The sequence below is a fragment of the Lepidochelys kempii genome, chromosome 11 (genome assembly GCF_965140285.1).
Source record: "Lepidochelys kempii isolate rLepKem1 chromosome 11, rLepKem1.hap1, whole genome shotgun sequence".
NCBI classification, from domain to species: domain Eukaryota; kingdom Metazoa; phylum Chordata; order Testudines; family Cheloniidae; genus Lepidochelys; species Lepidochelys kempii.
Window position 1 is genome coordinate 18,373,120 of NC_136390.1, and position 27,280 is coordinate 18,400,399.

Genomic DNA, 27,280 nt, shown 5'->3' on the forward strand with positions numbered 1-27,280 from the left:
ACAATTTGCAAAAGAATGGGTTATGCTGGATCGAGGCATGGATTGCATTGTAATATGTGAATTTGGCATGGCGCAGCAGGGGAAGCCAGTGGTAACTCAAAGACCAGTGAAGATACCCCTCCAAGATTTGACTTACTTCCTCTGTTTGTCCATTACTCTGTGGATGATAGGCAAGACAAGGTGAGGGGTTCAATACCAAGGAGTCTGAGAAATTCCCACAAGAACTGGGGGATGAACTGGGGACCCAGGTTCAATACAATGCCCGTGTCATAAATATAAAGGGAAGGGTAAACCCCTTTGAAATCCCTCCTGGCCAGGGGAAAGCTCCTCTCACCTGTAAAGGGTTAAGAAGCTAAAGGTAACCTCGCTGGCACCTGACCAAAATGACCAATGAGGAGACAAGATACTTTCAAAAGCTGGGAGGAGGGAGAGAAACAAAGGGTCTGTGTCTGTCTGTATGCTGGGTCTTTGCCGGGGATAGACCAGGAATGGAGTCTTAGAACTTTTAGTAAGTAATCTAGCTAGGTATGTGTTAGATTATGATTTCTTTAAATGGCTGAGAAAAGAATTGTGCTGAATAGAATAACTATTTCTGTCTGTGTGTCTTTTTTGTAACTTAAGGTTTTGCCTAGAGGGGTTCTCTATGTTTTTGAATCTAATTACCCTGTAAGATATCTACCATCCTGATTTTACAGGGGGGATTTCTTTATTTCTATTTACTTCTATTTTTATTAAAAGTCTTCTTGTAAGAAAACAATGTTTTTTCATTGTTCTCAGATCCAAGGGTTTGGGTCTGTGGTCACCTATGCAAATTGGTGAGGCTTTTTATCCAACATTTCCCAGGAAAGGGGGGGTGCAAGTGTTGGGAGGATTGTTCATTGTTCTTAAGATCCAAGGGTCTGGGTCTGTAGTCACCTAGGCAAATTGGTGAGGCTTTTTACCAAACCTTGTCCAGGAAGTGGGGTGCAAGGTTTTGGAAAGTATTTTGGGGGGAAAGACGCGTCCAAACAGCTCTTCCCCAGTAACCAGTATTAGTTTGGTGGTGGTAGTGGCCAATCCAAGGACAACGGGTGGAATATTTTGTACCTTGGGGAAGTTTTGACCTAAGCTGGTAAAGATAAGCTTAGGAGGTTTTTCATGCAGGTCCCCACATCTGTACCCTAGAGTTCAGAGTGGGGGAGGAACCTTGACAGCCCGGAAGTAACCCAACGTAGTGAAAGACATTTTCTAGGAAGAGTCAAGCCATCTCCATGCAGTAGGAACAGTATGGTGTAGAATGAAGTATGCCATCTTTGTTATAAGGTCCAAAAACACCCAGGATTACCAAGTGTCCCTGGGATCATAGCAGTTCTACAATGAAGTCCATTCATATAGTAAACCAAGGCTGTGGAGGTGTGGACAGATTTGGAAGAGACTTATGGGTATTGATCATGAGTTCTCGGTATGGGCACAGAGGTTGCAAGACCTAATATAATCCTTGATGTAAACTTGTGACTTGGCCACCAGAAGCTCCTTGAGACCAGATTCCTGGTCTTGAATTGGCCAAATTGGCCCAGAAGTGGCAAATTGCGGCATAGTTTCAATACCTGAAGCCTCGGTTGTCCCACTGGAACATAAATTCAACCCTTGTGATAGATGAGGCCATTCTGTAGTCAGAACTCGGATTCTGGTCAGGTACGCAGATCGTTCAGGGTCTCGCGGATCTGGGTTGCAAACAGGTTGTCGAGGAGTAGGGAGTGGATGGAGGATGTCAGTTCTGCTGTAGTCCATCCCATTGACAAAGTTGGACACCTTGCATATAGTGGCAGAGGGCTCTTCACCAGCTTTGAGTTATTTATTTTTCCAGGATAGGGCATCCACCTTTCCGTTTCTCACCCTTGGGTGATAGGTTGCCACAAAGTCACATTGAGCAAGGAAGAACCTGCAGATCTAGCATTGGTTAAGGCATCTAGCTGTCTGTAAGTACTTCAGGTTTCTGGGATCTATTAGGAGTTCGATGGGGAAACTGGGCTCCTTCTAGGAGGTGGTGTCATGCCTTGAAAGCTGCTTTAATAGCCACTTGAAGGCATGGGAGCGGGAGGAGTAGGTTGTGGGGGTCCACGTGTCAAGATAATACTGCACCTGTTTGAGGCATCAGCCTGGATCTTAAATGGTTTAGTGGGATTTGAGTGAATCAGGATGGGTACTCACGTGACAGTGAGCACATGATAATCATAGAGTTCCTGACTTTCTGGGAAAATGAGGATGTTGTATACCCCCAGAAGTCAGGACCAACTGATAACCATCCATTTTATAATAGCCAATAATATATTCGAAGACTGATATTAGCACCTGCTCCCAGTCTTCTTTTCTCAAGACTAAACATACCGATTTTTTTAGCCTTTCCTCATTGGTCAGGTTATCTAAATCTTTTTTATCATTTTGTTGCTCTCTCCAGTTTGTCCACATCTTTCTTAAATTGTGGGACCCAGACCTGGACACAGTACTCCAGCTGAGGCCTCATGAGTAGAGAGGAACACTTACCTTCTGTGTCCTGCATGAGACACTCCATGTCAGGGAGCAGGACCTGCAGCAGAGTCAGTCACTGAATAATCTAACGAGTACAGCTGGCCTGTTGTAAGCTGCCTGACTGATTGGTCGGAAGAGTCAGCAGACCAGCTCCTAAGCCCAGAAGCAGCAACAGTTCAGCAGGTTTCAAGAGTGGTAGCCATGTTAGTCTGTATCAGCAAAAAAACCGAGGAGTACTTGTGGCACCTTAGAGACTAACAAATTTATTTGGGCATAAGCTTTCGTGGGCTAAAACCCACTTCATCAGATGCATGCAGTGGAAAATATGGTAGGAGGATATATATACATAGAGAACATGAAAAAATAGGTGTTGCCATACCAACTGTAACAAGATTAATCAAATAAGGTAGGCTATTATCAGCAGGAGAAAAAAAACTTCTGGAGTGATAATCAGGATGGTCCATTTCAAATAGTTGACAAAAAGGTGTGAGTAACACTAGGGGGAAAATTAGCATGGGGAAATAGTTTTTACTTTGTGTAATGACCTATCCACTCCCAGTCTTTATTCAGGCCTAATTTAATGGTGTCCAGTTTGCAAATTAGTTCCAATTCTGCAGTTTCTTGTTGGAATCTGTTTTTGAAGTTTTTTGTTTGGAGAATTGCGACTTTTTGGTCTGAAATTGAGTGACCAGGGAGGTTGAAGTGTTCTCCGACTGGTTTTTGAATGTTATAATTCTTGACATCTGATTTGTGTCCATTTATTCTTTTGCATAGAGATTGCCTGGTTTGGCCAATGTACAGGGCAGAGGGGCATTGCTGGCACATGATGGCATATATCACATTGGTAGATGTGCAGGTGAACAAGACTCTAATGGTGTGGTTGATGTCAGCAGTTGAGGTCAGCAGCTGCTCAAAGCATTTGCCTATGGCTGCAATAGCCTCTGTGCCTGCTTTTTTCCCAGCCTTGCTTCTGCCTTATTCCAGTCCTCCTCCTGCCTTGTTCCAGCCCTGCTCCTGCACTTTTTTTTATACACCACAAAGAAGCAAACTAAAAGAGTCAAACACATTTTTTTTCTGCTTTGCAGGTCCCCTTTAATAAGCAGTGAGTTCCTCAAGGGATAATAACGACAGGCCATATCTTATTCTTGTTCCATTGATGGAGGTGCAGCTATGGATTTTAAAAGACAATTTTGAGTAAGAAAGATTGAGGGTAGATCATGGCCCTAAAAATTAACCACCAAAAATGAGACAGTTTGGGAGGGAAGATGCAAAGAGTTTCTCTCAGTTAAAGAAAGCTGGTAGCCAGCAGGGTAAGGTGTCATTAACGCAGGTAACTTAGGCCCTGTAATTAGATCCTATTTGTGAAAAGATTTACACAGCAACGTAAGAACTTTATCATTGATAAGAAATACAACTGGTACCTAGTGCACCAGAACAGCAATTAGGTCACATGATCATACCTCCTGGCTCCAGTCAGAATACAAGATGGTGTATTAAAATACTTACTTAAATGTAAACTGCAAAGCCAATGTTAAAACTCAGTTAACACAGTTTTACCACATCACAGTTTTATGCCACAGGCCACACTAGCCAGGCTGTGGGTGACACTGAATTCAAATATTAATTTTAACTAAACTTTCTTTAATTCCTTTCCCCTCTGTGAAATCTTCTTGGTCCTTCCTGCCTCAGTGAAGACATAGCAGAATGTATCACTCTATGTCATAACACATACCATGGATTGCAGTGAGATGCTGGCCGTTGCAGATGTACATTCTGGAATATCAACAGTCAACCAGGATGTATCAAGAGGATTTCAGAAAAGTGTGGGGGAGAGGGAAAATACTTTTTCAAAAAGTTAAAACTCATTTATGTGGTGAGTAATCTCCCTCATTCCCTCACAGTGTGGTGACCGGGAACATTCAGCACAGAAATCTCTCTCTAAGTCCATTTTTATATTTGCTTTGCAGTTTGCCTGTCCGCAAGCTGGAATGCCAGAAAGTAGAGCATTAATGCAATCTCTCTGTCAGAAAAGGAAAGAAAAGACTGAATTCTGGAAATGATCTTAAGGTGGTAGAAATCTGAATTTACTGTGTCAGAGAAATAGATGATTCTGTTTCCCTTTAAAAATCAGAACACCAAGGCTCTTAACTATTTATAGTTGATGACTGAATATCAGAGCCACAAAAGGAAGAGGAGAATGAGGTAACAGATTTAAAATAGTGTCAGGAACCAGCGATTCATAGCTCAGTTTTTGTAGCAATTAATATTTAAAAATCCTTGGACATCTGTGCCCCTATATTTAAGGCAAGCTGATCAAACAGTGGAAGCAGAGGAAATGATCTTCATGTGAATCACATAAAAAAGGAAAGTTGGATAATTAAATGCAAAAAAGCAGGCAAAGGCTGAAGATTAATGGTCCCTAGGGACACTGGGAAAAGAATGGCAAGAGAGGCAAACTGCACACAATCAGATGACTGTGATCACTTCCATACCAAGTGCCGTTCCTGCTAAGCCTATATCATAACATTCCAAATGACTAGTAGTATCAAATGCTATGGAACTATGCAGCAATACATGAGCCAATAAGACCATCACCAGTGCATAGGAAGAACCCATTCACCATGTTAACCACTGCTGTTCCAGCAGTTGAAACCCTCGCTTGCAAGCCTCTAATAAACTGTTCTGAGAAAGGTGATTAAACAGTTGTTTGATTGCACCCTCTTCAAACACTTTAGCAGGAAAGCATAAATAGGAAAAAGGCAAATAAGTGGCTGGACACTAAAATATGGCTCTCTTAAGATGAGGGCTGTAATGGGATTTAACCATGTTAATGTGATTGGAACAAGACACAATAATCATCTGTGTAAGGCATGGGAAGGGTTCCCAAATGTGTTAATCAAGTGTTCACTGGCACATTGCTGGAGAATGTAAATGAGTCAGGGATCAAGACCTTTCTGTTCTCCCACTATGCAGTACAGAGAGGAGCAAAATGCCAAAAAATCCATAATGTGTCTGTGTAGAGGGGAAAATTGGCTACATGGGATGTTCCCTCCCACCCTTTCCCTTCCACTCTCCCTCCCTTCCCCCCAACATTTCTGACCTTTGGAAAAAGCCCTTGTGTCTCGTCATCATTTATATGAGAAAAGAGACATGGCCAGAGCAAAAAGAGGATCATTCTTCCTCAGAAGCACTGCAGAAGGAATACAGTAAAACATGGAGGTTAATGTTGCTTGAAGCAGAAGACTGGAAATTAGCATGAACATTTGGGGCGCAAATGAGAAGTCTGTGGGAGCTGAGAGCACTCAGCACCATGCAGGAGTTGCTTAGCATGGACTCACCTCCCTACAAGCGCTCTTTACTGAAAAAAACAACCATGTGGGGGACTCAGTTACAACACAAGAGCTCATGTTTGAGGAAACAAGGAGCAAAAATGCTGCTCATTGAAGAGTGATTCACTAGAAAGTGGGTTATTCTTTAGACTTAATCTGCTTCCTAGAGGAATCCAGATTCAACCTCTGTCCCCCCAGTGTCCCTTTATTATGTAATAATTAACTGGTAATTATTACATAATAAAGGGACACTGACAACTTAAAATTCACACTTCAGGATGAAAATGATTTACCTGCTGTAAAGTAACTGCAAGTAATATCTAAGATTACTATAAGGAAAAGAAATGAGAGGGGGAAAATATGTTTTCTCTATTTTTTTCCCTATCTGCTTAGTATGTATTAAATGGCACCTTGCCTACAGTCAGTTTCACTGTTTCCCTGACATAGTGAGTAAGGCCCCAATCCTGCAAGCACTTGCATATGCTTAATTTTATACGAGACTTTGCAAGACCAGAGTCAGTTTTCCCTGTTGTTTTCATGGATCATTAATACAGCAATAAGAAAGAGAAAGTCACTGGAAAAAAATTAGGAAAAACTTCTCAGGGTGATTCTGAGGCAGATGTAGTTAATGAAAATAATTCTCACTCATTTTTTTTAAACTAACTGATTTCAAGGTTCTGTTAGTGAATGCAAAGCTTCTGCATTTGTTATAATAAGCTTTGTTACCACAAAGGGGAGCAAAAACAATATATATTATTTTCACTGTCTTAAGTGGGACCTTCAAAGATTTTTTATATGACAAAATACATTTATGGAAAATTAAGTAAAATGAAAGAAAGTCAAGAGTGATAAGCATGCACAAGTATTTAAATTACTACCAATAGATTAAAGCAGGGGCTCTCAAACTTCATTGCACCACGACCCCCTTCTGACAATAAAAATTACTATATGACCCCAGGAGGGGGGACCGAAGACTGAGCCACCCCAGCCCCACTGCCCCAGGTGAAGGGGCCAAAGCCCCAGACTCAGCGGGGAGGCCTGTAACCTGAGCCCCGCCACCCATGGCCAAAGCCAAAGCCCTCAGTCTTTGGCTTCAGCTGCCGGCGGTGGGGCTTGGGGTACGACTTCAGCCCTGGGCCCCAGCAAGTCTAAACCAGCCTTGGTGACCCTATTACAACGGGATCTCGACAAACTTTGAGGCCCCAACCCACAGTCTGAGAACCGCTGGATTAGTGTAACAATAGATCACACATACCTAACTGCTGCTCTGGGCTTTTGTCCCTGAACTGAAGTGATTCTAAAGAAAATTGTTATAACTGTTCCACAAATAACATACAAAAATATTTTTTAAAAGCCAAACACCAATTTTTATACTCCCACATTTATGGCACATGTATGTATGTAACCAGAGGGTTATATGCTTCTTCTGGGCAGAGAAAGCTCATTCCAAGCATCTGTGACCCACAGCAATTCAAATCCCATACAAATGCCCACTTATGTGACAGCTGCCATCTTGGCCAACATCAGAGATTGAACTGGGGACTGGCAGAGCTATAGGGATTGAGCTAAGTAGCTAGATCCTGTTACGAATAATTACTGTTCACTCATAAAAGTACTTTCATTTGGACATATGCCCAGTTTTGCTTGATGAGCTAGACTGATTCATCATATTAATTATTATTTTCCCCATTTTGGGTAATATTCTTCCCATGAATACCTCATATACAATTCCCATTGTCTTCTATAGCTGTGGTTCTCAACCTTTTTTCATTTGTGGCCCCTAAAAATTTTTGAACGGAGGTGCGGACCCCTCTGGAAATCTGCAGACCCCCCAGGGGTCTGTGGACCACACATTGAGAGCCACTGTTCTATAAGAAAAAAGAAAAGGAGTACTTGTGGCACCTTAGAGACTAACCAATTTATTTGAGCATAAGCTTTCGTGAGCTACAGCATCCGATGCATCCAATGAATTAAGCTGTAGCTCACGAAAGCTTATGCTCAAATAAATTGGTTAGTCTCTAAGGTGCCACAAGTACTCCTTTTCTTTTTGCAAATACAGACTAACACGGCTGTTACTCTGAAACCTGTTCTATAAGACACATGCGCCTTTATCAAAGTTTTATCTTTGAAAACTCGTGGCGAACCGGGGAAGTCCCGGATGACTGGAAAAAGGCTAATGTAGTGCCAATCTTTAAAAAAGGGAAGAAGGAAGATCCTGGGAACTACAGGCCAGTCAGCCTCACCTCAGTTCCTGGAAAAATCATGGAGCAGGTCCTCAAAGAATCAATCCTGAAGCACTTGCATGAGAGGAAAGTGATCAGGAACAGCCAGCATGGATTCACCAAGGGAAGGTCATGCCTGACTAATCTAATCACCTTTTATGATGAGATTACTGGTTCTGTGGATGAAGGGAAAGCAGTGGATGTATTGTTTCTTGACTTTAGCAAAGCTTTTGACACGGTCTCCCATAGTATTCTTGTCACCAAGTTAAGGAAGTATGGGCTGGATGAATGCACTATAAGATGGGTAGAAAGCTGGCTAGATTGTCGGGCTCAACGGGTAGTGATCAATGGCTCCATGTCTAGTTGGCAGCCGGTATCAAGTGGAGTGCCCCAAGGGTCGGTCCTGGGGCCGGTTTTGTTCAATATCTTCATAAATGATCTGGAGGATGGTGTGGATTGCACTCTCAGCAAATTTGCAGATGATACTAAACTGGGAGGAGTGGTAGATACGCTGGAGGGGAGGGATAGGATACAGAAGGACCTAGACCAATTGGAAGATTGGGCCAAAAGGAATCTGATGAGGTTCAATAAGGATAAGTGCAGGGTCCTGCACTTAGGACGGAAGAACCCAATGCACAGCTACAGACTAGGGACCGAATGGCTAGGCAGCAGTTCTGCGGAAAAGGACCTAGGGGTGACAGTGGACGAGAAGCTGGATATGAGTCAGCAGTGTGCCCTTGTTGCCAAGAAGGCCAATGGCATTTTGGGATGTATAAGTAGGGGCATAGCGAGCAGATCGAGGGACGTGATCGTTCCCCTCTATTCGACATTGGTGAGGCCTCATCTGGAGTACTGTGTCCAGTTTTGGGCCCCACACTTCAAGAAGGATGTGGATAAATTGGAGAGAGTCCAGCGAAGGGCAACAAAAATGATTAGGGGACTGGAACACATGAGTTATGAGGAGAGGCTGAGGGAGCTGGGATTGTTTAGCCTGCAGAAGAGAAGAATGAGGGGGGATTTGATAGCTGCTTTCAACTACCTGAAAGGGGGTTCCAAAGAGGATGGCTCTAGACTGTTCTCAATGGTAGCAGATGACAGAACGAGGAGTAATGGTCTCAAGTTGCAGTGGGGGAGGTTTAGATTGGATATTAGGAAAAACTTTTTCACTAAGAGGGTGGTGAAACACTGGAATGCGTTACCTAGGGAGGTGGTAGAATCTCCTTCCTTAGAGGTTTTTAAGGTCAGGCTTGACAAAGCCCTGGCTGGGATGATTTAACTGGGAATTGGTCCTGCTTTGAGCAGGGGGTTGGACTAGATGACCTTCTGGGGTCCCTTCCAACCCTGATATTCTATGATTCTATGATTCTATGATTATCCAGTCTGTCCTCTATGAACATATCTGCTTCCCTCAGATTGACTGACAAATCTCTATAATTAATTTGTAATGCATGAGATCAAACTATGATCAGACCTAGGACAAAATCATAATCTGCATTTTCATATTTAAAGACTTTTGTTCTTCTATGTAGGAGTCACTGTACAAGCCCTTTCTACAGTTCCTGTAATGTTCAGCTATTGGGTAAGTCCTTGCAAACAAATTTTGTAAGTCATAGATACTATAAAATTCAAAATAATAAAATCCACACTGCCTGTGAGTTAGGCAGTTCAGCCAGTCACCAGAATAATACAGCAAAGCTGCTCTGGCAGTGGAAGAAAGGCCAGCAGAGTAGCATGGCAAAGCTGCTCCAACAGGAGCTGGAGGCTGCAGAGCTCCAGTCTGGAGAACATTTAATACAAATGGGTGAGACAGCAACAGGAATTTAGGAAGAACAACAGGAAGCAGGGAGAGAGCCTTTACAGAGCATGAATCTAGGACTGGGGTGTCTGATATAACGGAAAAACGGGCAAGCTCTGATTCATTGGGTTGTAAGTCTATCAATAGATGTTTTCCCATAAAAATAAAATTTCAAAAATTGCCACAGGGAAATCCACCTTCTTTCTACTGCGGTGAGGAAGAATGCACTTCCTTCATGCACAGCACTGCAGAATTAGCCAGGTGCTTTATGAGCCATTTGTCAAATCATGTTTGGATGTAAATCATGAAGAAACTGATTTGCCCACAGGAGGGTATCTAGGCAATTTCCATCTTATTGACATTGGAATGCATAGATGAAGTATTAAAAATATGCTTTAATAGAACAGATGCATTTACAAAAAAATTTCCCTTTCTTTTAAATATCACACCCCCAATATGGGAAAGCTATTGGTCCAGGAAGCTCTGAGTCTGAAATTACACCTCCCACTTAGTAGCACAACTAGATTGGCAGAATGGATTCACAGTTATTTCAAATGAGTCAAACAAACAAAAAAGGGTTTCTAAATGGTTCATCCTAGCAAACAATGGGCTAGATTCATCCCAGGTGTAGCACCCCTTGACTTCAACAATTTAACATCAATGCAGTTACATCAGGAATTAACTTGGCCCATTTCCTATATGTATCTAGCAGTTCACAGCAATCGTGCTGAATGATAATACATAAAAAATTCAGTTACAGATGTCCTACATAAAAAATTATTACAGCATAACCCATAAATTAACTGTACACCTCTAGTACTTTGTGTAGGATGACATGTCCCATATTCTACACTGAAATAAACGTTTGTTTGGGTTTTGTTTTTTCCTTGAACATACCCTAGGAAAAAGTGGGGAACCAATTAATTTGTATAATATAGTTCTCCCTGGGTGTCATGATTGCCATATTAGAAATAGCACTAAGAACTTTTTAAATTTTACAAATCTTTTGTTCATGTTTACTCTGTAAAATTCATCATGGTCCAATGTCACACATTTCCACCTCCCTTCAATCCATTCTTCCCAACTCCAGCAATAAAATGGTAAATATTCAGGTATGTTAAAAAGAAAGATAAAAAAAGAAAGATGTAAAGTTTCGATCTGGATCCCAAAGACATTAAAATTGTGGGGTAGTCAAATCTAAGGGGTTGGTTTGGCCCATTTTAGAGAAAAAGGCCAGATGCAAAATCTACATTTGGGTTTGGATCCAAAGTTCCACCCCACACAAAATTTGGAGGGCTCTGGGATTTTACTTAACACTCATTTCTAACTAAAAACCTAGGGGAACGCCTATGGAAAATATAGATCAAGTACACACTTCACTTTTTACTTGGACTCTTTGGCATTTACCCCTTGATAAACAATGATTGGTAATTTTAAGTGTGAGCAACATGTCCATTATAATACTACCAGAAGAGCCTTTACAATTCCTCACCATGGGAAGTCTTCCACACCAATTATTTCATTCTTGTACAGTATCAATAACATTATTTGGACACTAGACTAACTCTATGATCAAACCTGTGCAGCAGTAAATAAGCTGAGAATTGAAATCAGGGGTGAGAGAACTTGCTTTGCCAAGGATTCACTTGAAACTCCTGGCTTCTATGTGTAGAAGAGAATTCTCCATCTTTGAGCAGAGATGTGCTTGAACCAAATCCCCAGATACAAACACCCCCCGTTGAGATCTGGACTCAAAGTTTGTGGTCCAGGTCTGGTCTATGGGGTGCATTTTATCTGACATTCTCCTATTTGCTGCTTTTCTTCTAGTGCCCCGTTCTGCCCTCTCAAAATGTAAATTACAATCATTTTACATTCCCACTGAATGCCAAACTGGGGCAAATTTACACCTACTTATGCTTTGTGTATAAACTGGTAAGAAAATGGATGTAACTCACTTTACCATTTACATCACCACTCAGTTCTGCCCAGAGATTCAGCTGGCAGATACAATTTCTTACACCAGGTCTCTATTTGCCTTCTGACAGGCACATGAGTGCTATAAGAGATTCTCTAAAAAATCCTGAGAGCATCAGCAAATGAGGCCAGATTCTTCCTTGCCTTATACGCCCCTGAGGGGTAGAAGGAAAAGCAACTAATGCGGGGTATGCAAGATTAAGTAGACCCAACTCATCAATCCTTCCTCTACGATTTCAAACAGGCCTTACACCTATTCAGAATGACTAGTGGTGAAGCAAAAGCCTTGGTTCAAGTCTTCTCCTTGTATTGTTTGCTGTGACATTTTTTCTTGGTGATAATTTACATGCAATCTTTTGGGTTTCTTCCAACATCTGTCAAGGTGATAAAATTTTGGAACTACATTTTAATTTACTCTTCTTCTTTATATCATACCAGGCCAAACCTGAGGATACTTTAGATCTGTGCCAATTATTAAATAATGACTTAGCTGCTACAGTAAAAAAGTACCCCAAGAGGTTTACTGGCCTTGGCACATTACCTATGCAAGCACCAGACCTGGCTGTGAAGGAAATGTATCGCTGTGTGAATGAGCTTGGCTTTCCTGGGGTACAGATAGGATCTCATATCAACGAATGGGACCTGAATGCACCAGAACTGTTTGCTGTCTATGCTGTGAGTAAACATTTCCTAGTTTACCCCAAATAATGTTGTGATATGAAATTGTAACTAAATAAAAGACATTGGAAAAAATTCAGCTGTCAGCTACACTAGTATAAATCCAAATATTTCAATGGAAATCATCTAAATTTACAGTAGTATATCTGAGAGCAGGATTTGGTCTAGAAAATCTGTTCAATGTAGCTAATTTTCTTTAGGCAATGAATGATCATTTACAAGAGACACTCATAAATTTGCTCTAATGACTGGGGGAGACAGCTAATATTGAATGTTATTAATTTGCAAATAAACTAACATAATAAATGTTAAAAAGCAAGGGTAGTACATTTCAAAGGTACTTTGTCTCATCCAGCCCCACTAAAGTCAATGGGAGATTTTACCATTTGTTTCAATGGACACAGGGTCAAGCCTGTAGATCCAATTGAGCACTCATGGCTGGACCCCATATTCTTTAATCACCCAAGAATATCAGTTGGGAGTGTGCAAGGACTTGTGCAGAATTGGGCTTTTATTCAAGCAGATTCCCAATGATGCTCTTTGAAGCTATGTGTGAGTAAGGCGGGCTGATAAGTAGCTATTTGATAGGTTTAGCTTTAATTATGTATGGTAATTCATCATGAGATACCAGCAAATGTTCTGGAGCATATTTTGTAAAATACATAATGAAATCTTAGACATATGAGACCTCACTGTAGGTCTCACTCCACTATTGCTGGAAAATTAGGAGAGTTGTCACTTTTTTGGTTTGTGAATGAGGGAGTATGTGACAATTAGTGAAGTGTGAATTAGTCCTATGATTATTTTTGTGTCCAAGTAGAATGAAATGGTGAACAGTTTAAGGCTGGGAGTTCAAAGTGACCAAAGGGAGTTATGCATCAAATTTCCATTGACTTTCAATGAGATTTGGGCACTTATCAACCAACAGCTATTTGGAAAATCTGAGCCTCAGTCATTTAATTTTTGTAATGTATCTAAAATATTTCTTAAGTAGCAAGGCTTGATCTAAAGCCACCTGAAATATTTGAAAAGATTGTTATAGACTTCTATGGGTTTTGGATCAGGCCATGATAACCCTGGAATCTAAGTGCCACACAGAATTGAGTAAACATCACCAACAATTCCAAATTGAGTTTATAGATTACAAACTGAGTTTATAGATTATACATTTTTTAAAACAGTGTGAAGTCCAGATGGGCACCATTATTTGTCTAAATTACTGTATTCACATTTGGGGACACTGTATACCTTCAAATCAGCGGCACTGCCATGGGTACCCGCATGGCCCCACAGTATGCCAACATTTTTATGGCTGACTTAGAACAACGCTTCCTCAGCTCTCGTCCCCTAATGCCCCTAATCTTCTTGCTTTGATGACATCTTCATCATCTGGACCCATGGAAAAGAAGCCCTTGAGGAATTCCACCATGATTTCAACAATTTCCGTCCCACCATCAACCTCAGCCTGGATCAGTCCACAAAAGAGATCGACTTCCTGGACACTACGGTGCTAATAAGCGATGGTCACATAAACACCACCCTATACCAGAAACCTACTGACCGCTGTTCCTACCTGCATGCCTCCAGCTTTCATCCAGACCACACCACACGATCCATTGTCTACAGCCAAGCTCTACGATACAACCGCATTTGCTCCAACCCCTCAAACAGAGACAAACACCTACAAGATCTCTATCAAACATTCTTACAACTACAATACCCACCTGCTGAAGTGAAGAAACAGATTGACAGAGCCAGAAGAGTACCCAGAAGTCACCTACTACAGGATAGGCCCAACAAAGAAAATAACAGAACGCCACTAGTCATCACCTTCAGCCCCCAACTAAAACCTCTCCAACGCATCATCAAGGATCTATAACCTATCCTGAAGGACGACCCATCACTCTCACAGCTCTTGGGAGACAGGCCAGTCCTTGCTTACAGACAGCCCCCCAACCTGAAGCAAATACTCACCAGCAACCACTCAATTTAACCACTAACCCAGGAACCTATCCTTGCAACAAAGCCCGTTACCAACTGTGTCCACATATCTATTCAGCGGACACCATCATAGGGCCTAATCACATCAGCCACACTATCAGAGGCTCGTTCACCTGCACATCTACCAATGTGATATGTGCCAGCAATGCCTCTCTGCCATGTACATTGGTCAAACTGGACAGTCTCTACATAAAAGAATAAATGGACACAAATCAGACGTCAAGAATTATAACATTCAAAAACCAGTTGGAGAAGACTTCAATCTCTTTGGTCACTCGATTACAGACCTAAAAGTTGCAATTCTTCCACAAAAAAATTTCAAAAACAGACTGCAACGAGAGACTGCTGAATTGGAATTAATTTGCAAACTGGATACAATTAACTTAGGCTTGAATAGAGACTGGGAGTGGATGGGTCATTACACAAAGTAAAACTATTTCCCCATGTTTATTCCCCCCCACCGTTCTTGTCAACTGCTGGAAACTGCCCACCTTGATTATCACTACAAAAGGTTCCCCCCCTCCCACTCTCCTGCTGGTAATAGCTCACCTTAAGTGATCACTCTCGTTACAGTGTGTATGGTAACACCCATTGTTTCATGTTCTCTATGTATATAAATCTCCCCACTGTATTTTCCACTGAATGCATCTGATGAAGTGAGCTGTAGCTCACGAAAGCTTATGCTCAAATAAATTTGTTAGTCTCTAAGGTGCCACAAGTACTCCTTTTCTTTTTGTATTTAATCAGTGTACATTCTGTATCTAATCCACAGGTTATTATAACTGTCATCTTGAAACTGATTCATGGAGGTTATTTTTCAGAACTCTCAATTTGCTTGAGAATTGTTAGTGCAACATCTTGATGGCTTGTTTGGTTTTGTGGTTACACACAGTCTGTTATCAATCTCTACCTTTTGGGGATGCTTAGATCAATCAGTATATGTTGGAACATATACTGGAAGTTACCTCCCACAGTAATTAGCACCACATGCAGAAACACCCTTGGAAAGTAAAGATGATGAAGGAAAGCTACATTTGACCTTGAGCTGTATCAGTTCATCAAGCCACTTACTGAGCTACGAATTTTTGTTTAGGAATATAATCCTGATCCTTATGGCAACAGTTACGATTCACAAATCACGAGCTTGCATTTATCCACAAATTTTAGCTTTATTTACTTGTGTAAGCCTAGTTAATCACAAATTGTTCAACCCTGTGATTATATCTCCCTTACAAGAAACACAGTTCCAGACATACATGTGACAAAATAGAATTATTAAGATCCCCATTAAGCACATGAGTAGACCAGACTACTCGTGCTTAAAATTAACGATGTGCCAAATTCACTCAATCAGGGCCCATACGCTGTACAATTCCTGTTTTCTTTTCTAAAATTACCAACAGTTGAAGTCCCAGTCTTCAAGGTTTGTGTACTGTTTGGGTTTGTTTGTTTACAAAGAAATTCTCTTTAACTCTATATTGTATAGAGGAGCTGTTCAAATACTAAAAAGAAAGGGAGGGAAGTTAAGACCAATTTATAACAAAATAAAGACTAATTTATGGGCACTACTTACCACAACTGTGTATAACCTACCGTGTCATTTACATGTGTGTTAAATTATGTAATTAATACATTAATATTATTTTATCACATTCCTAATAAATGAACAGCACAGCATGCACATATATTCATTGGCAAGAGTTTGTGTTGATGGCAAACAATTCAGGTTGTCCTTGCCAATAAAAGCTTTAAACCACACCACACTATCATGTAACTTGCTGTGCTCCATATTTAACTGAAAACAAATATTTTAGAAATATAGAGCCTTTAAATAAATATTGGTACTATTTGTGTATCAATCCACACGTAAAGTCAGACTCTCTTAACACCATGGGTCCAACTGTAAATTTTTTAAATCTTTAAAAATTATCCAAATTAGTTTTTCTGACACAATAATGCTGCAATTTAAAGATCTCACATCTTGTAAGCTACTTAGGCTAAGATAAGAATTGTATCCTATTGGAAAAGAGGGAATTCCCAGCTTTTCAATGGGATAAGTCCATTATTCCCGGAAGCTGCACAAGGTCTTGGAATGTTAAATGTAGTCCCAGTGGAGACGGATTAGTGGGAAGAATGGAGCTTGATTTGTAGCCCTCAGGACTGGATAGAAACAGTTCTAAACATGAATCCATGCAGTGGGACAGATACACTTCCCACAGTAACAAATGTTGCCAAACACAGCAGACTTCAGTTCTATAGGCACCTCTATCCAGTGCTCTGAGAATTCACTCCTATGTGCTAAACACAGTCAGGTAGAATGTTAGTTTGCACTTAGTTTAACTTTGCAGTAAGACACAGATACAAATAATGTGACAAGCACTTTTGTACCAAACAATTAAATTTGAAGAATGCTTTTACTTAAATGACAAAATGTTGTTATAAGGGCCCAGTTCTGCAGCCCTCAAGGAGAATTTTGAATAGGAGTAAGGACTGGAGTAAGGATCAGGGCTGACTGGGTAAATACCACCATCCTCATAAGTGCAAGATCTCTTTCCAGGGGCTTGTCTTAACTAGAAAAATTACACCGAGTTAGAACATGACCTAGAGCACAACTAGCATGATGTTGAGCACAACTTTGCAGGCAGTGTAGATGCAGGCAGTCATGTTCAACACCATATCAGCTGGTCAGTGTTAGTTAACTTGAGATCGTGCTCTAATGCAGTGTAGTTCTCAGCAAAGACAAGCCTCATGCTGCTGCTATGGTGGGCTTTGAGGGCATGCTGACTCTGTGGATCCACTGGCTCACGCATTCACACACACACAGGGAATGGGAATGGGAAAAGGAGCATAGCAACCAGGGAGGCCCTTCGTGCCCTGTAGTTGTAGGAGGGCCATGCCACAGCTTTGAGGGTGGATTCTGTATGTGCCAAGCCCACTTACTCAGAAGCGGTGTGAGGGCTACAACTTGAGCCTAAGTGAGCACCTCCATTTTTGGTCAAATCTTGTAATCCTTTCTATGAATTATTTACAGCAAAAGCAAAAAAGGCCTTTTTAACAGTATTGCCTGGAGCATACATACATTTTGGAGTTAATTTTTCTACTGTTAAGTCCAGATAATATTTTTTTCCTTTTCACCAAAGGCTGCTGAATTATTAAACTGTTGTCTGTTTGTGCATCCCTGGGACATGCAGACAAATGGAAGGATGTCCAAGTACTGGCTTCCCTGGCTGGTGGGTGAGTATATAGTTACAGTACTTAATCTTCATTCATTACCTGTCATTAGCTGCAACACATTATGCCAAGGAGACAATTGCAAATGTATAATTGCATGAGAAAGACTACATTACTTTTCTGTCAATCATTTTTAAAATCAGACACTGCCATTAGGTCATCACTATAAACTTCACTGGCTAAACTTTATATATCTATAATATCTGTATCACTAGAATTTAAGGGGCTTGCAACAGCCTCTAATGTTCTCTTGCCTCCCAGAGAGCAGATGTCCAGGAACACCTCTTCTGCCTCTGTAATGAGAAGGCTCCCAAAGGGAGCATGATTAGAAGACAGACAAGTGGAATTAGCAAACGACACACATTAATTCGTATAATGCCCTCTGAAACAAGTAGACTAGGAAGGGGATATTTTGAATTTAAGTTCATTTCAACCATAGCTGAAACAACATGTGCTCGAGGCTCCTTAGAGGTATAGGCAATAGGGAATTGTCTGGTTTCAGTGTTTTCCACATCTGTCAGTTAAATTAGAGTTGCAGTCCAGCAACAAGTAACAATGGGTAAAACTGTGACAGTCTCTGGAAGATTTTAGGCCTGATTCTACTCTTACTTACTCTGATTTAGCACTGTGTAACTCGATAGACTTCACTGGAGTTACTCCTGATTTACACCACTGTGACTGAGAACAGAATCAGGCACTTTAGTATTATCTACACTAGAACATTTTGGTGTTGCAGCCACCACTGCACTTGTGGAACACCTGATCTCCAGACATGAAATTTTTAGCAAAGGTGCATAATTGTTCACATCACCACTGTGCTTGCACTGGGTTACACTACATTGGCCATGTCTATACTAGGGCCTTTTGTTAACACTGGTTCAGATCCAATGTGAGCTCTAGTGTAGATGGGCTACCAGCTGCTTGCACTATTTTTAACACCATATCAGATAACCTTACTCAGTGCAGGTCTATTTGACATGGTGTTAAAAAGAACTGAACATTGTTATATTTACTTACTTAATGAGATGCAGTAACCTAAAAACACATTCTCATGGTACTTATGTAGAGCTTTACATCTTCAGAGCGCTGCACAAACATTGAGGACAGGTTTCAGAGTAACAGCCGTGTTAGTCTGTATTCGCAAAAAGAAAAGGAGTACTTGTGGCACCTTAGAGACTAACCAATTTATTTGAGCATAAGCTTTCGTGAGCTACAGCTCACTTCATCGGATGCATACCGTTGAAACTGCAGAAGACATTATATACACAGAGACCATGAAACAATACCTCCTCCCACCCGACTCTCCTGCTGGTAATAGCTTATCTAAAGTGATCACTCTCCTTACAATGTGTATGATAATCAAGTTGGGCCATTTCCAGCACAAATCCAGGTTTTCTCACCCTGCAGCCCCCCACACACAAACTCACTCTCCTGCTAGTAATAGCCCATCCAAAGTGACCACTCTCTTTACAATGTGTATGATAATCAAGGTAGGCCATTTCCAGCACAAATCCAGGTTTTCTCACCTCCCACCCCCCCTTCCAAAAACCACACACACAAACTCACTCTCCTGCTGGTAATAGTTTATCCAAAGTGACCACTCTCCTTACAATGTGTATGAAAATCAAGGTGGGCCATTTCCAGAATAAATCCAGGTTTTCTCACCCCCCCCCAAAAAAAACCCACACACACACACAAACTCACTCTCCTGCTGGTAATAGCTCATCCAAAGTGACCACTCTCCCTACATTGTGCATGATAATCAAGGTGGGCCATTTCCAGCACAAATCCAGGTTTTCTCAACCCCCCCCCACCACCACCACCACCACCAGACACACAAACTCACTCTCCTGTTAATCTTGGCAACTCCTTTCTGAGTTGGGTGTTATTTTCCCCATATCACAGGAAAACTAAGGCAGAGAGGCTAAGACCCAAATTTTCAAAGTTGGGTGTCTAAAGTTAGACACATCAGTGACCTGATGCTTTAGAGGTGCTGAGCACCCCCAACATCCATTGACTGGTTTAGGCTCCTAAATTTGGCTTTAGGTGCTTAACTCTAGGCACCCAACTTTGAAAATTCTGTCCCAAAGGCAGAGAGAGTCAGTGTCAGAGCTGAGATTACAGCTCAGGAGTTCTTAGCTTCTAGTCCTGTTTTCTGACCACAGTTTAAGAACTTTAACTGACTAATAGCATTGAGTGCTTCTCTGATAAGAAATAAAGCTATACAGTTTGTCATTTGCATTGTAACTGTTAACTTTGGCATTAAGTATAGATTTTATTGGGGGAAACGTCAAGCTGCAGTGTGATGTCTTATGTCATGAAACTTTTTCTTGTTGTTAGGCATGCCAGGGGAAACAACCATTGCCATTTGCTCCATGATTATGGGAGGAATTTTTGAAATGTTTCCTAAACTGAAAGTTTGCTTTGCCCATGGAGGTAAGTAGTTTGCCTCAGAAGCCACTGGTTTTGCTGGGCATTACTGAATGGTTCTGCTGTTTGATTTTGTCTGTTATCAGAGCAAATTCAAGCATTTAATTTTATATTATTTGAAAAACAACACTCAGTAAAAATATAAAGTTAAAATAAAGACATAGGCCTATCTCAAAAGGGATGATTTAAAAAGGAACAAGTCATTTTAAAGGTGATTGTTAAAAGGAACCAGGCCTTATCATTCCTAATGAATCAGTTTAGTTCAAATGTTCCAAAATAACAGGGTTTTGTGGTCTCCAGTTTCCAGTGGACTTGTGTCCACATCACAAAACACCATTACAGCTGTCAGTAATTGGCATCTTTGTTGATAGTCTGAGCAAAGAAACCAAGGATTGAAAAGTCCTGGAGACTGAAGTATCCACTTTTCTCTAGAGATGACCCATGTTGATCAGTGTTGATATCTGGGTTTGAATTCACCAGTATGACCTACTGACCCTTTCGGAAGTCAGTGGGAATTTTGTATGAGGAAAGATCTAGAGTGAGGCCATGGTCTGTGGGTTTCTTTTGAAATATGCAGATTGGATAACAAAATTTATCACAAGCAATCAAAAATGGGTCATGCAGCCTTTGCGTAATGCTTCTTGGTAGCTTCTGCTATCTGAAAATAAGCTTCTCTTTGGCACCCTTAAGAGACTAGTTTTTTGACAAAAAATGTTCACTCAGAACCCAAGCCAGATATGTCAATGGCAGTTTTGAATACAAAAGGTTGCAGAATCCAGTCCTTGATGTTTTGATATGTCACTGGGACTCAGGATGACCACTCAGCAGATTTGACCAAAAGGAGCTGCTCTTGTAAGAGAGAAGAAAGAAAAGGCACACAATAGGAGCAGAGGGAAACTCAGAAAAGCTTATACCAATAAAGGAAAGCAAACTAAAATGCAGGTGACAGATCGCTGTTTGTAGAGATTACAAAAACTTTGCTCACAGTGCTATGCTAAGCTCTCAAATATTATTGTGCTCCAGTGACAAAGGCAGAAATGCCAATGTTGCAGTTACTTCCACTTGTTTGTTCTAAGTGCCATTTTATATCACGGTTTTTTTAAAATAAGGTAAAAATGGAAAAAAGATAGATGGCTCTTCTAATTAGAGGTATGATTTTTGCTCTCAGGATTGTGTCAGAAAAAAAGACACGTAGCCATATCTGATATAAATAATGAAGCCCTCATGGCTAACCTTATACTCTTTACATTGAATAGCTGGTATAAAATCTATGACCAGGATAACTCAGCAGTATGGCTCATATTGTCATATGGAATCTGGTGAGCTCTAAAGATGTGCATCTGTTTTCTGGTATAGTTGACCTGGCCATTTTTCTGTTTTGACATCCAATGGGAAGCAATTTTCTTTTGAAATTATGTTCTTGAAGAGAAAGAACGGACAGCTGGTGAGGAAATGTAAGGAGGAGAAGGGAACAGAAACACTTTCGTCTCATGGCAAGAGCTAGCACATGTCACTTGAATAATGGTTGTCAATGAGTATATTTGGGGTGTGGGTATTCTTACAAATTTCACCCACACACCAAACTCAGTTCTCTTGAGATGCAAAAATGAGACATTAAAACAAGGTGCCATACAAGTAGGATTTTCAGATCTTCAGAATCTGATATTCCTTTTTTTCCTTGAATGCTTTGCTCTGTGGTGAAATTGATAACAATACTGATATTTAAATTATTGTTGTTCAAGCTTCAGTGTTTACACTCATTGATATGGATAGAGGAACTTCCCAAGGACCAACAGTTTCAGGTTGTCTACTATCTGAGACAGGCATCACTGCTTCAGTTTACATTGGGTTCATATTTCAAAGATTTTCCTTAAAATCATAAGGACTAAAGATCCAGCCTGGCACGGTCTAGGAAACTGTGAAGTTAAATCAAATATCAAGCAAACTGAAGTGGAGAGAAGATATACAACTGTTGGACATGTATTTTATCTATGTAGTAATCAGGTATGTCTATTTCTTCCCTCAGTGCTTGAAGAGTTTACTTGCATTGACCAACAGGGTTCTTACCAATGAAAGCCCAGTAATTCTGTCCATCAAATCTTGTAGTGCTTTCACTTATCACTGTGCCATCATTTAAAATTGCCTCCATCCTCCCACACAACCTATCTCACAATATGTGAGATGCTATGCTCATGAGATGCTATGTCCTGAGGTTGGGAGTTCCACGACCACCACTCCCAAGAGGAGAAGGCGGGTGGTGGTGGTCGGGGACTCTCTCCTCCGGGGGACTGAGTCATCTATCTGCCGCCCTGACCGGGAAAACCGAGAAGTCTGCTGCTTGCCAGGGGCTAAGATTCGCGATGTGACAGAGAGACTGCCGAGACTCATCAAGCCCTCGGATCGCTACCCCTTCCTGCTTCTCCACGTGGGCACCAATGATACTGCCAAGAATGACCTTGAGCGGATCACTGCGGACTATGTGGCTCTAGGAAGAAGGATAAAGGAGTTGGAGGCGCAAGTGGTATTCTCGTCCATCCTCCCCGTGGAAGGAAAAGGCCTAGGTAGGGACCGTCGAATCGTGGAAGTCAACGAATGGCTACGCAGGTGGTGTCGGAGAGAAGGCTTTGAATTCTTTGACCATGGGATGGTGTTCCATGAAGGAGGAGTGCTGGGAAGAGACGGGCTCCATCTTAAGAAGAGAGGGAAGAGCATCTTTGCCAGCAGGCTGGCTAACCTGGTGAGGAGGGCTTTAAACTAGGTTCACCGGGGGAAGGAGACCAAAGCCCTGAGGTAAGTGGGAAAGCGGGATACCGGGAGGAAGCACAGGCAGGAATGTCTGTGAGGGGAGGGCTCCTGCCTCATACTGGGAATGAGGGGCGATCAACAGGTTATCTCAAGTGCTTATATACAAATGCACAAAGCCTTGGAAACAAGCAGGGAGAACTGGAGGTCCTGGTGATGTCAAGGAACTATGACGTGATCGGAATAACAGAGACTTGGTGGGATAACTCGCATGACTGGAGTACTGTCATGGATGGTTATAAACTGTTCAGGAAGGACAGGCAGGGCAGAAAAGGTGGGGGAGTAGCACTGTATGTAAGGGAGCAGTATGACTGCTCAGCGCTCCGGTACGAAACTGCAGAAAAACCTGAGTGTCTCTGGATTAAGTTTAGAAGTGTGTGCAAAAAGAGTGATGTAGTGGTGGGAGTCTGCTATAGACCACCGGACCAGGGGGATGAGGTAGATGAGGCTTTCTTCCGGCAGCTCACGGAAGCTACTAGATCGCATGCCCTGATTCTCATGGGTGACTTCAATCACCCTGATATCTGCTGGGAGAGCAATACAGCGGTGCATAGACAATCCAGGAAGTTTTTGGAAAGCGTAGGGGACAATTTCCTGGCGCAAGTGCTAGAGGAGCCAACTAGGGGGGGCACTTTTCTTGACCTGCTGCTCACAAACTGGGTAGAATTAGTGGGGGAAGCAAAAGTGGATGGGAATCTGGGAGGCAGTGACCATGAGTTGGTTGAGTTCAGGATCCTGACGCAGGGAAGAAAGGTAAGCAGCAGGATACAGACCCTGGACTTCAGGAAAGCAGACTTCGACTCCCTCAGGGAACGGATGGCCAGGATCCCCTGGGGGACTAACTTGAAGGGGAAAGGAGTCCAGGAGAGCTGGCTGTATTTCAAGGAATCCCTGTTGAGGTTACAGGGACAAACCATCCCAATGAGTCGAAAGAATAGTAAATATGGCAGGCGACCAGCTTGGCTTAATGGTGAAATCCTAGCATATCTTAAACATAAAAAAGAAGCTTACAAGAAGTGGAAGGTTGGACATATGACCAGGGAAGAGTATAAAAATATTGCTCGGGCATGTAGGAATTATATCAGGAGGGCCAAATCGCACCTGGAGCTGCAGCTAGCCAGAGATGTCAAGAGTAACAAGAAGGGTTTCTTCAGGTATGTTGGCAACAAGAAGAAAGCCAAGGAAAGTGTGGGCCCCTTACTGAATGAGGGAGGCAACCTAGTGACAGAGGATGTGGAAAAAGCTAATGTACTCAATGCTTTTTTTGCCTCTGTTTTCACTAACAAGGTCAGCTCCCAGACTGCTGCGCTGGGCATCACAAAATGGGGAAGAGATGGCCAGCCCTCTGTGGAGATAGAGGTGGTTAGGGACTATTTAGAAAAGCTGGACGTGCACAAGTCCATGGGGCCGGACGAGTTGCATCCGAGAGTGCTGAAGGAATTGGCAGCTGTGATTGCAGAGCCATTGGCCATTATCTTTGAAAACTTGTGGCGAACCGGGGAAGTCCCGGATGACTGGAAAAAGGCTAATGTAGTGCCAATCTTTAAAAAAGGGAAGGAGGAGGATCCTGGGAACTACAGGTCAGTCAGCCTCACCTCAGTCCCTGGAAAAATCATGGAGCAGGTCCTCAAAGAATCAATCCTGAAGCACTTGCATGAGAGGAAAGTGATCAGGAACAGCCAGCATGGATTCACCAAGGGAAGGTCATGCCTGACTAATCTAATCGCCTTTTATGATGAGATTACTGGTTCTGTGGATGAAGGGAAAGCAGTGGATGTATTGTTTCTTGACTTTAGCAAAGCTTTTGACACGGTCTCCCACAGTATTCATGTCAGCAAGTTAAGGAAGTATGGGCTGGATGAATGCACTATAAGGTGGGTAGAAAGCTGGCTAGATTGTCGGACTCAACGGGTAGTGATCAATGGCTCCATGTCTAGTTGGCAGCTGGTATCAAGTGGAGTGCCCCAAGGGTCGGTCCTGGGGCCGGTTTTGTTCAATATCTTCATAAATGATCTGGAGGATGGTGTGGATTGCACTCTCAGCAAATTTGCGGATGATACTAAACTGGGAGGAGTGGTAGATACACTGGAGGGGAGGGATAGGATACAGAAGGACCTAGACAAATTGGAGGATTGGGCCAAAAGAAATCTGATGAGGTTCAATAAGGATAAGTGCAGGGTCCTGCACTTAGGACGGAAGAACCCAATGCACAGCTACAGACTAGGGACCGAATGGCTAGGCAGCAGTTCTGCGGAAAAGGACCTAGAGGTGACAGTGGACGAGAAGCTGGATATGAGTCAGCAGTGTGCCCTTGTTGCCAAGAAGGCCAATGGCATTTTGGGATGTATAAGTAGGGGCATAGCGAGCAGATCGAGGGACGTGATCATTTCCCTCTATTCGACATTGGTGAGGCCTCATCTGGAGTACTGTGTCCAGTTTTGGGCCCCACATTTCAAGAAGGATGTGGATAAATTGGAGAGAGTCCAGCGAAGGGCAACAAGAATGATTAGGGGTCTGGAACACATGAGTTATGAGGAGAGGCTGAGGGAGCTGGGATTGTTTAGCCTGCAGAAGAGAAGAATGAGGGGGGATTTGATAGCTGCTTTCAACTACCTGAAAGGGGGTTCCAAAGAGGTTGGCTCTAAACTGTTCTCAATGGTAGCAGATGACAGAACGAGGAGTAATGGTCTCAAGTTGCAGTGGGGGAGGTTTAGATTGGATATTAGGAAAAACTTTTTCACTAAGAGGGTGGTGAAACACTGGAATGTGTTACTTAGGGAGGTGGTAGAATCTCCTTCCTTAGAGGTTTTTAAGGTCAGGCTTGACAAAGCCCTGGCTGGGATGATTTAACTGGGAATTGGTCCTGCTTTGAGCAGGGGGTTGGACTAGATGACCTTCTGGGGTCCCTTTCAACCCTGATATTCTATGATTCTATGATTCTATGTAGCTGACAGTGTCTTCCAGAGGTGTGTCTATATCAGCCAGAAAAACAATGGATGAATTCCTGGCCCCATTAAAGTCAATGGGACCAGGATTTCACCACACAACTAGCAAAAAGTTGTGTGCTGCTCCCACTGCTGCTGTAAACACGGTCTTAAGACCGTACAGCTACTGTAAGCCGGCTGTGAAGGGGAGATAGTGAGCAATGCAGTGAACGCTCTCGCCACCCAAGATAAGCTGACAAAATCATCTCCACTATATCCCCAGACACTGCTGGTCCAATGAGCGTGCTTCCCCGCTCCCCTCACACACACATATACCCCTACACACACACACGTCTCAATCCCTGGTCAGAAACACTGTATGCCAATATTTAGCCATTGATGTGGCTCAATTCTTATAATGTTGGAGACAAATCTTCTGCTGGAGTAAACTGGAGTTTCTCTATTGACTTCAATGGAACAATGCTTATTTGCACCATTTTATTACATTTTGTGCCTGGGGTTGTTTGTGATTAAGAATTCTTGCTCACTCTTGAGTATTATAGGATACTAATTTCTGTATAGCTGCACAATAACCTCTCTCTGTGTTGACAAATTAGCTTTGTTCCTTCCTGTTTTTTCAGGTTTTGTAAATCAAAGAAATAATTTCCACTTTCAATACAATTATCTCTTTGTAGGTGGCGCTTTCCCATATACAGTAGGGCGTATTTCCCATGGATTCAATGTGCGCCCTGATTTGTGTGCAGTGGATAATAAAGTTGATCCAAAGAAATACCTTGGTTCATTTTACACGGATTCACTTGTCCATGATCCTCAAGCCCTAAAGCTGCTAATCGATGTAATAGGAGAGGTGAGTTGGAATATTTCCTAGAATATATGGCTGATAATGCCCAGGTGAGTCATACTGCATTCAGTTCTTCCTTGAGGAATTCGAGTGGGAATCTTATCATGCTTCAAATATGGACATAAATAGAAAATTATTTCAGGCACCTTTTGGCAGCTAGATACTTCCAATCCAAGTGGCTGGTTAGGATCAGTGGTGCAAGTAGATTTTAACTCTTACCAGTACGGTACCGACCCCCTGGCTCCACCCGCCCTCACAAAAAATGTTCTGAGACTAGAGTCCTGCGTATATACAAATTTATACCCATGGATGTGAATATCAGTGAATAGAAATCGGTATCCGCTGAACCGCAGGGCTCTCCCGGGAACCGCAGCGGTGACAGGAGCAGAACGTGGGGCCACCGCTCCCAGGAGCCAGTGGCCCACACTAGCAGCTCCTCTGGCTCAGCTGTAGCCTCCCCCAGCCCTTCCATGCAGCTGAGTCTCTTGTCTGGGGTCTGTATGGCCCCACCGGACGACAGGGCT

The 27,280-nt window shown here is 42.2% G+C and overlaps 1 protein-coding gene across 1 annotated transcript in view; it reads left to right on the forward strand.

Moving 5' to 3' along the window:
- ACMSD (aminocarboxymuconate semialdehyde decarboxylase) overlaps window positions 1-27,280 on the forward strand; it is a 59,189-nt gene that overhangs the window by 15,196 nt on the left and 16,713 nt on the right. The window contains exons 4-8 of the mRNA XM_073305304.2: window positions 9,589-9,638; window positions 12,267-12,503; window positions 17,648-17,741; window positions 20,079-20,174; window positions 26,590-26,762. Of these exons, the coding sequence (XP_073161405.1) occupies window positions 9,589-9,638; window positions 12,267-12,503; window positions 17,648-17,741; window positions 20,079-20,174; window positions 26,590-26,762 (650 nt within the window). The remainder of the gene's footprint in view (window positions 1-9,588; window positions 9,639-12,266; window positions 12,504-17,647; window positions 17,742-20,078; window positions 20,175-26,589; window positions 26,763-27,280) is intronic.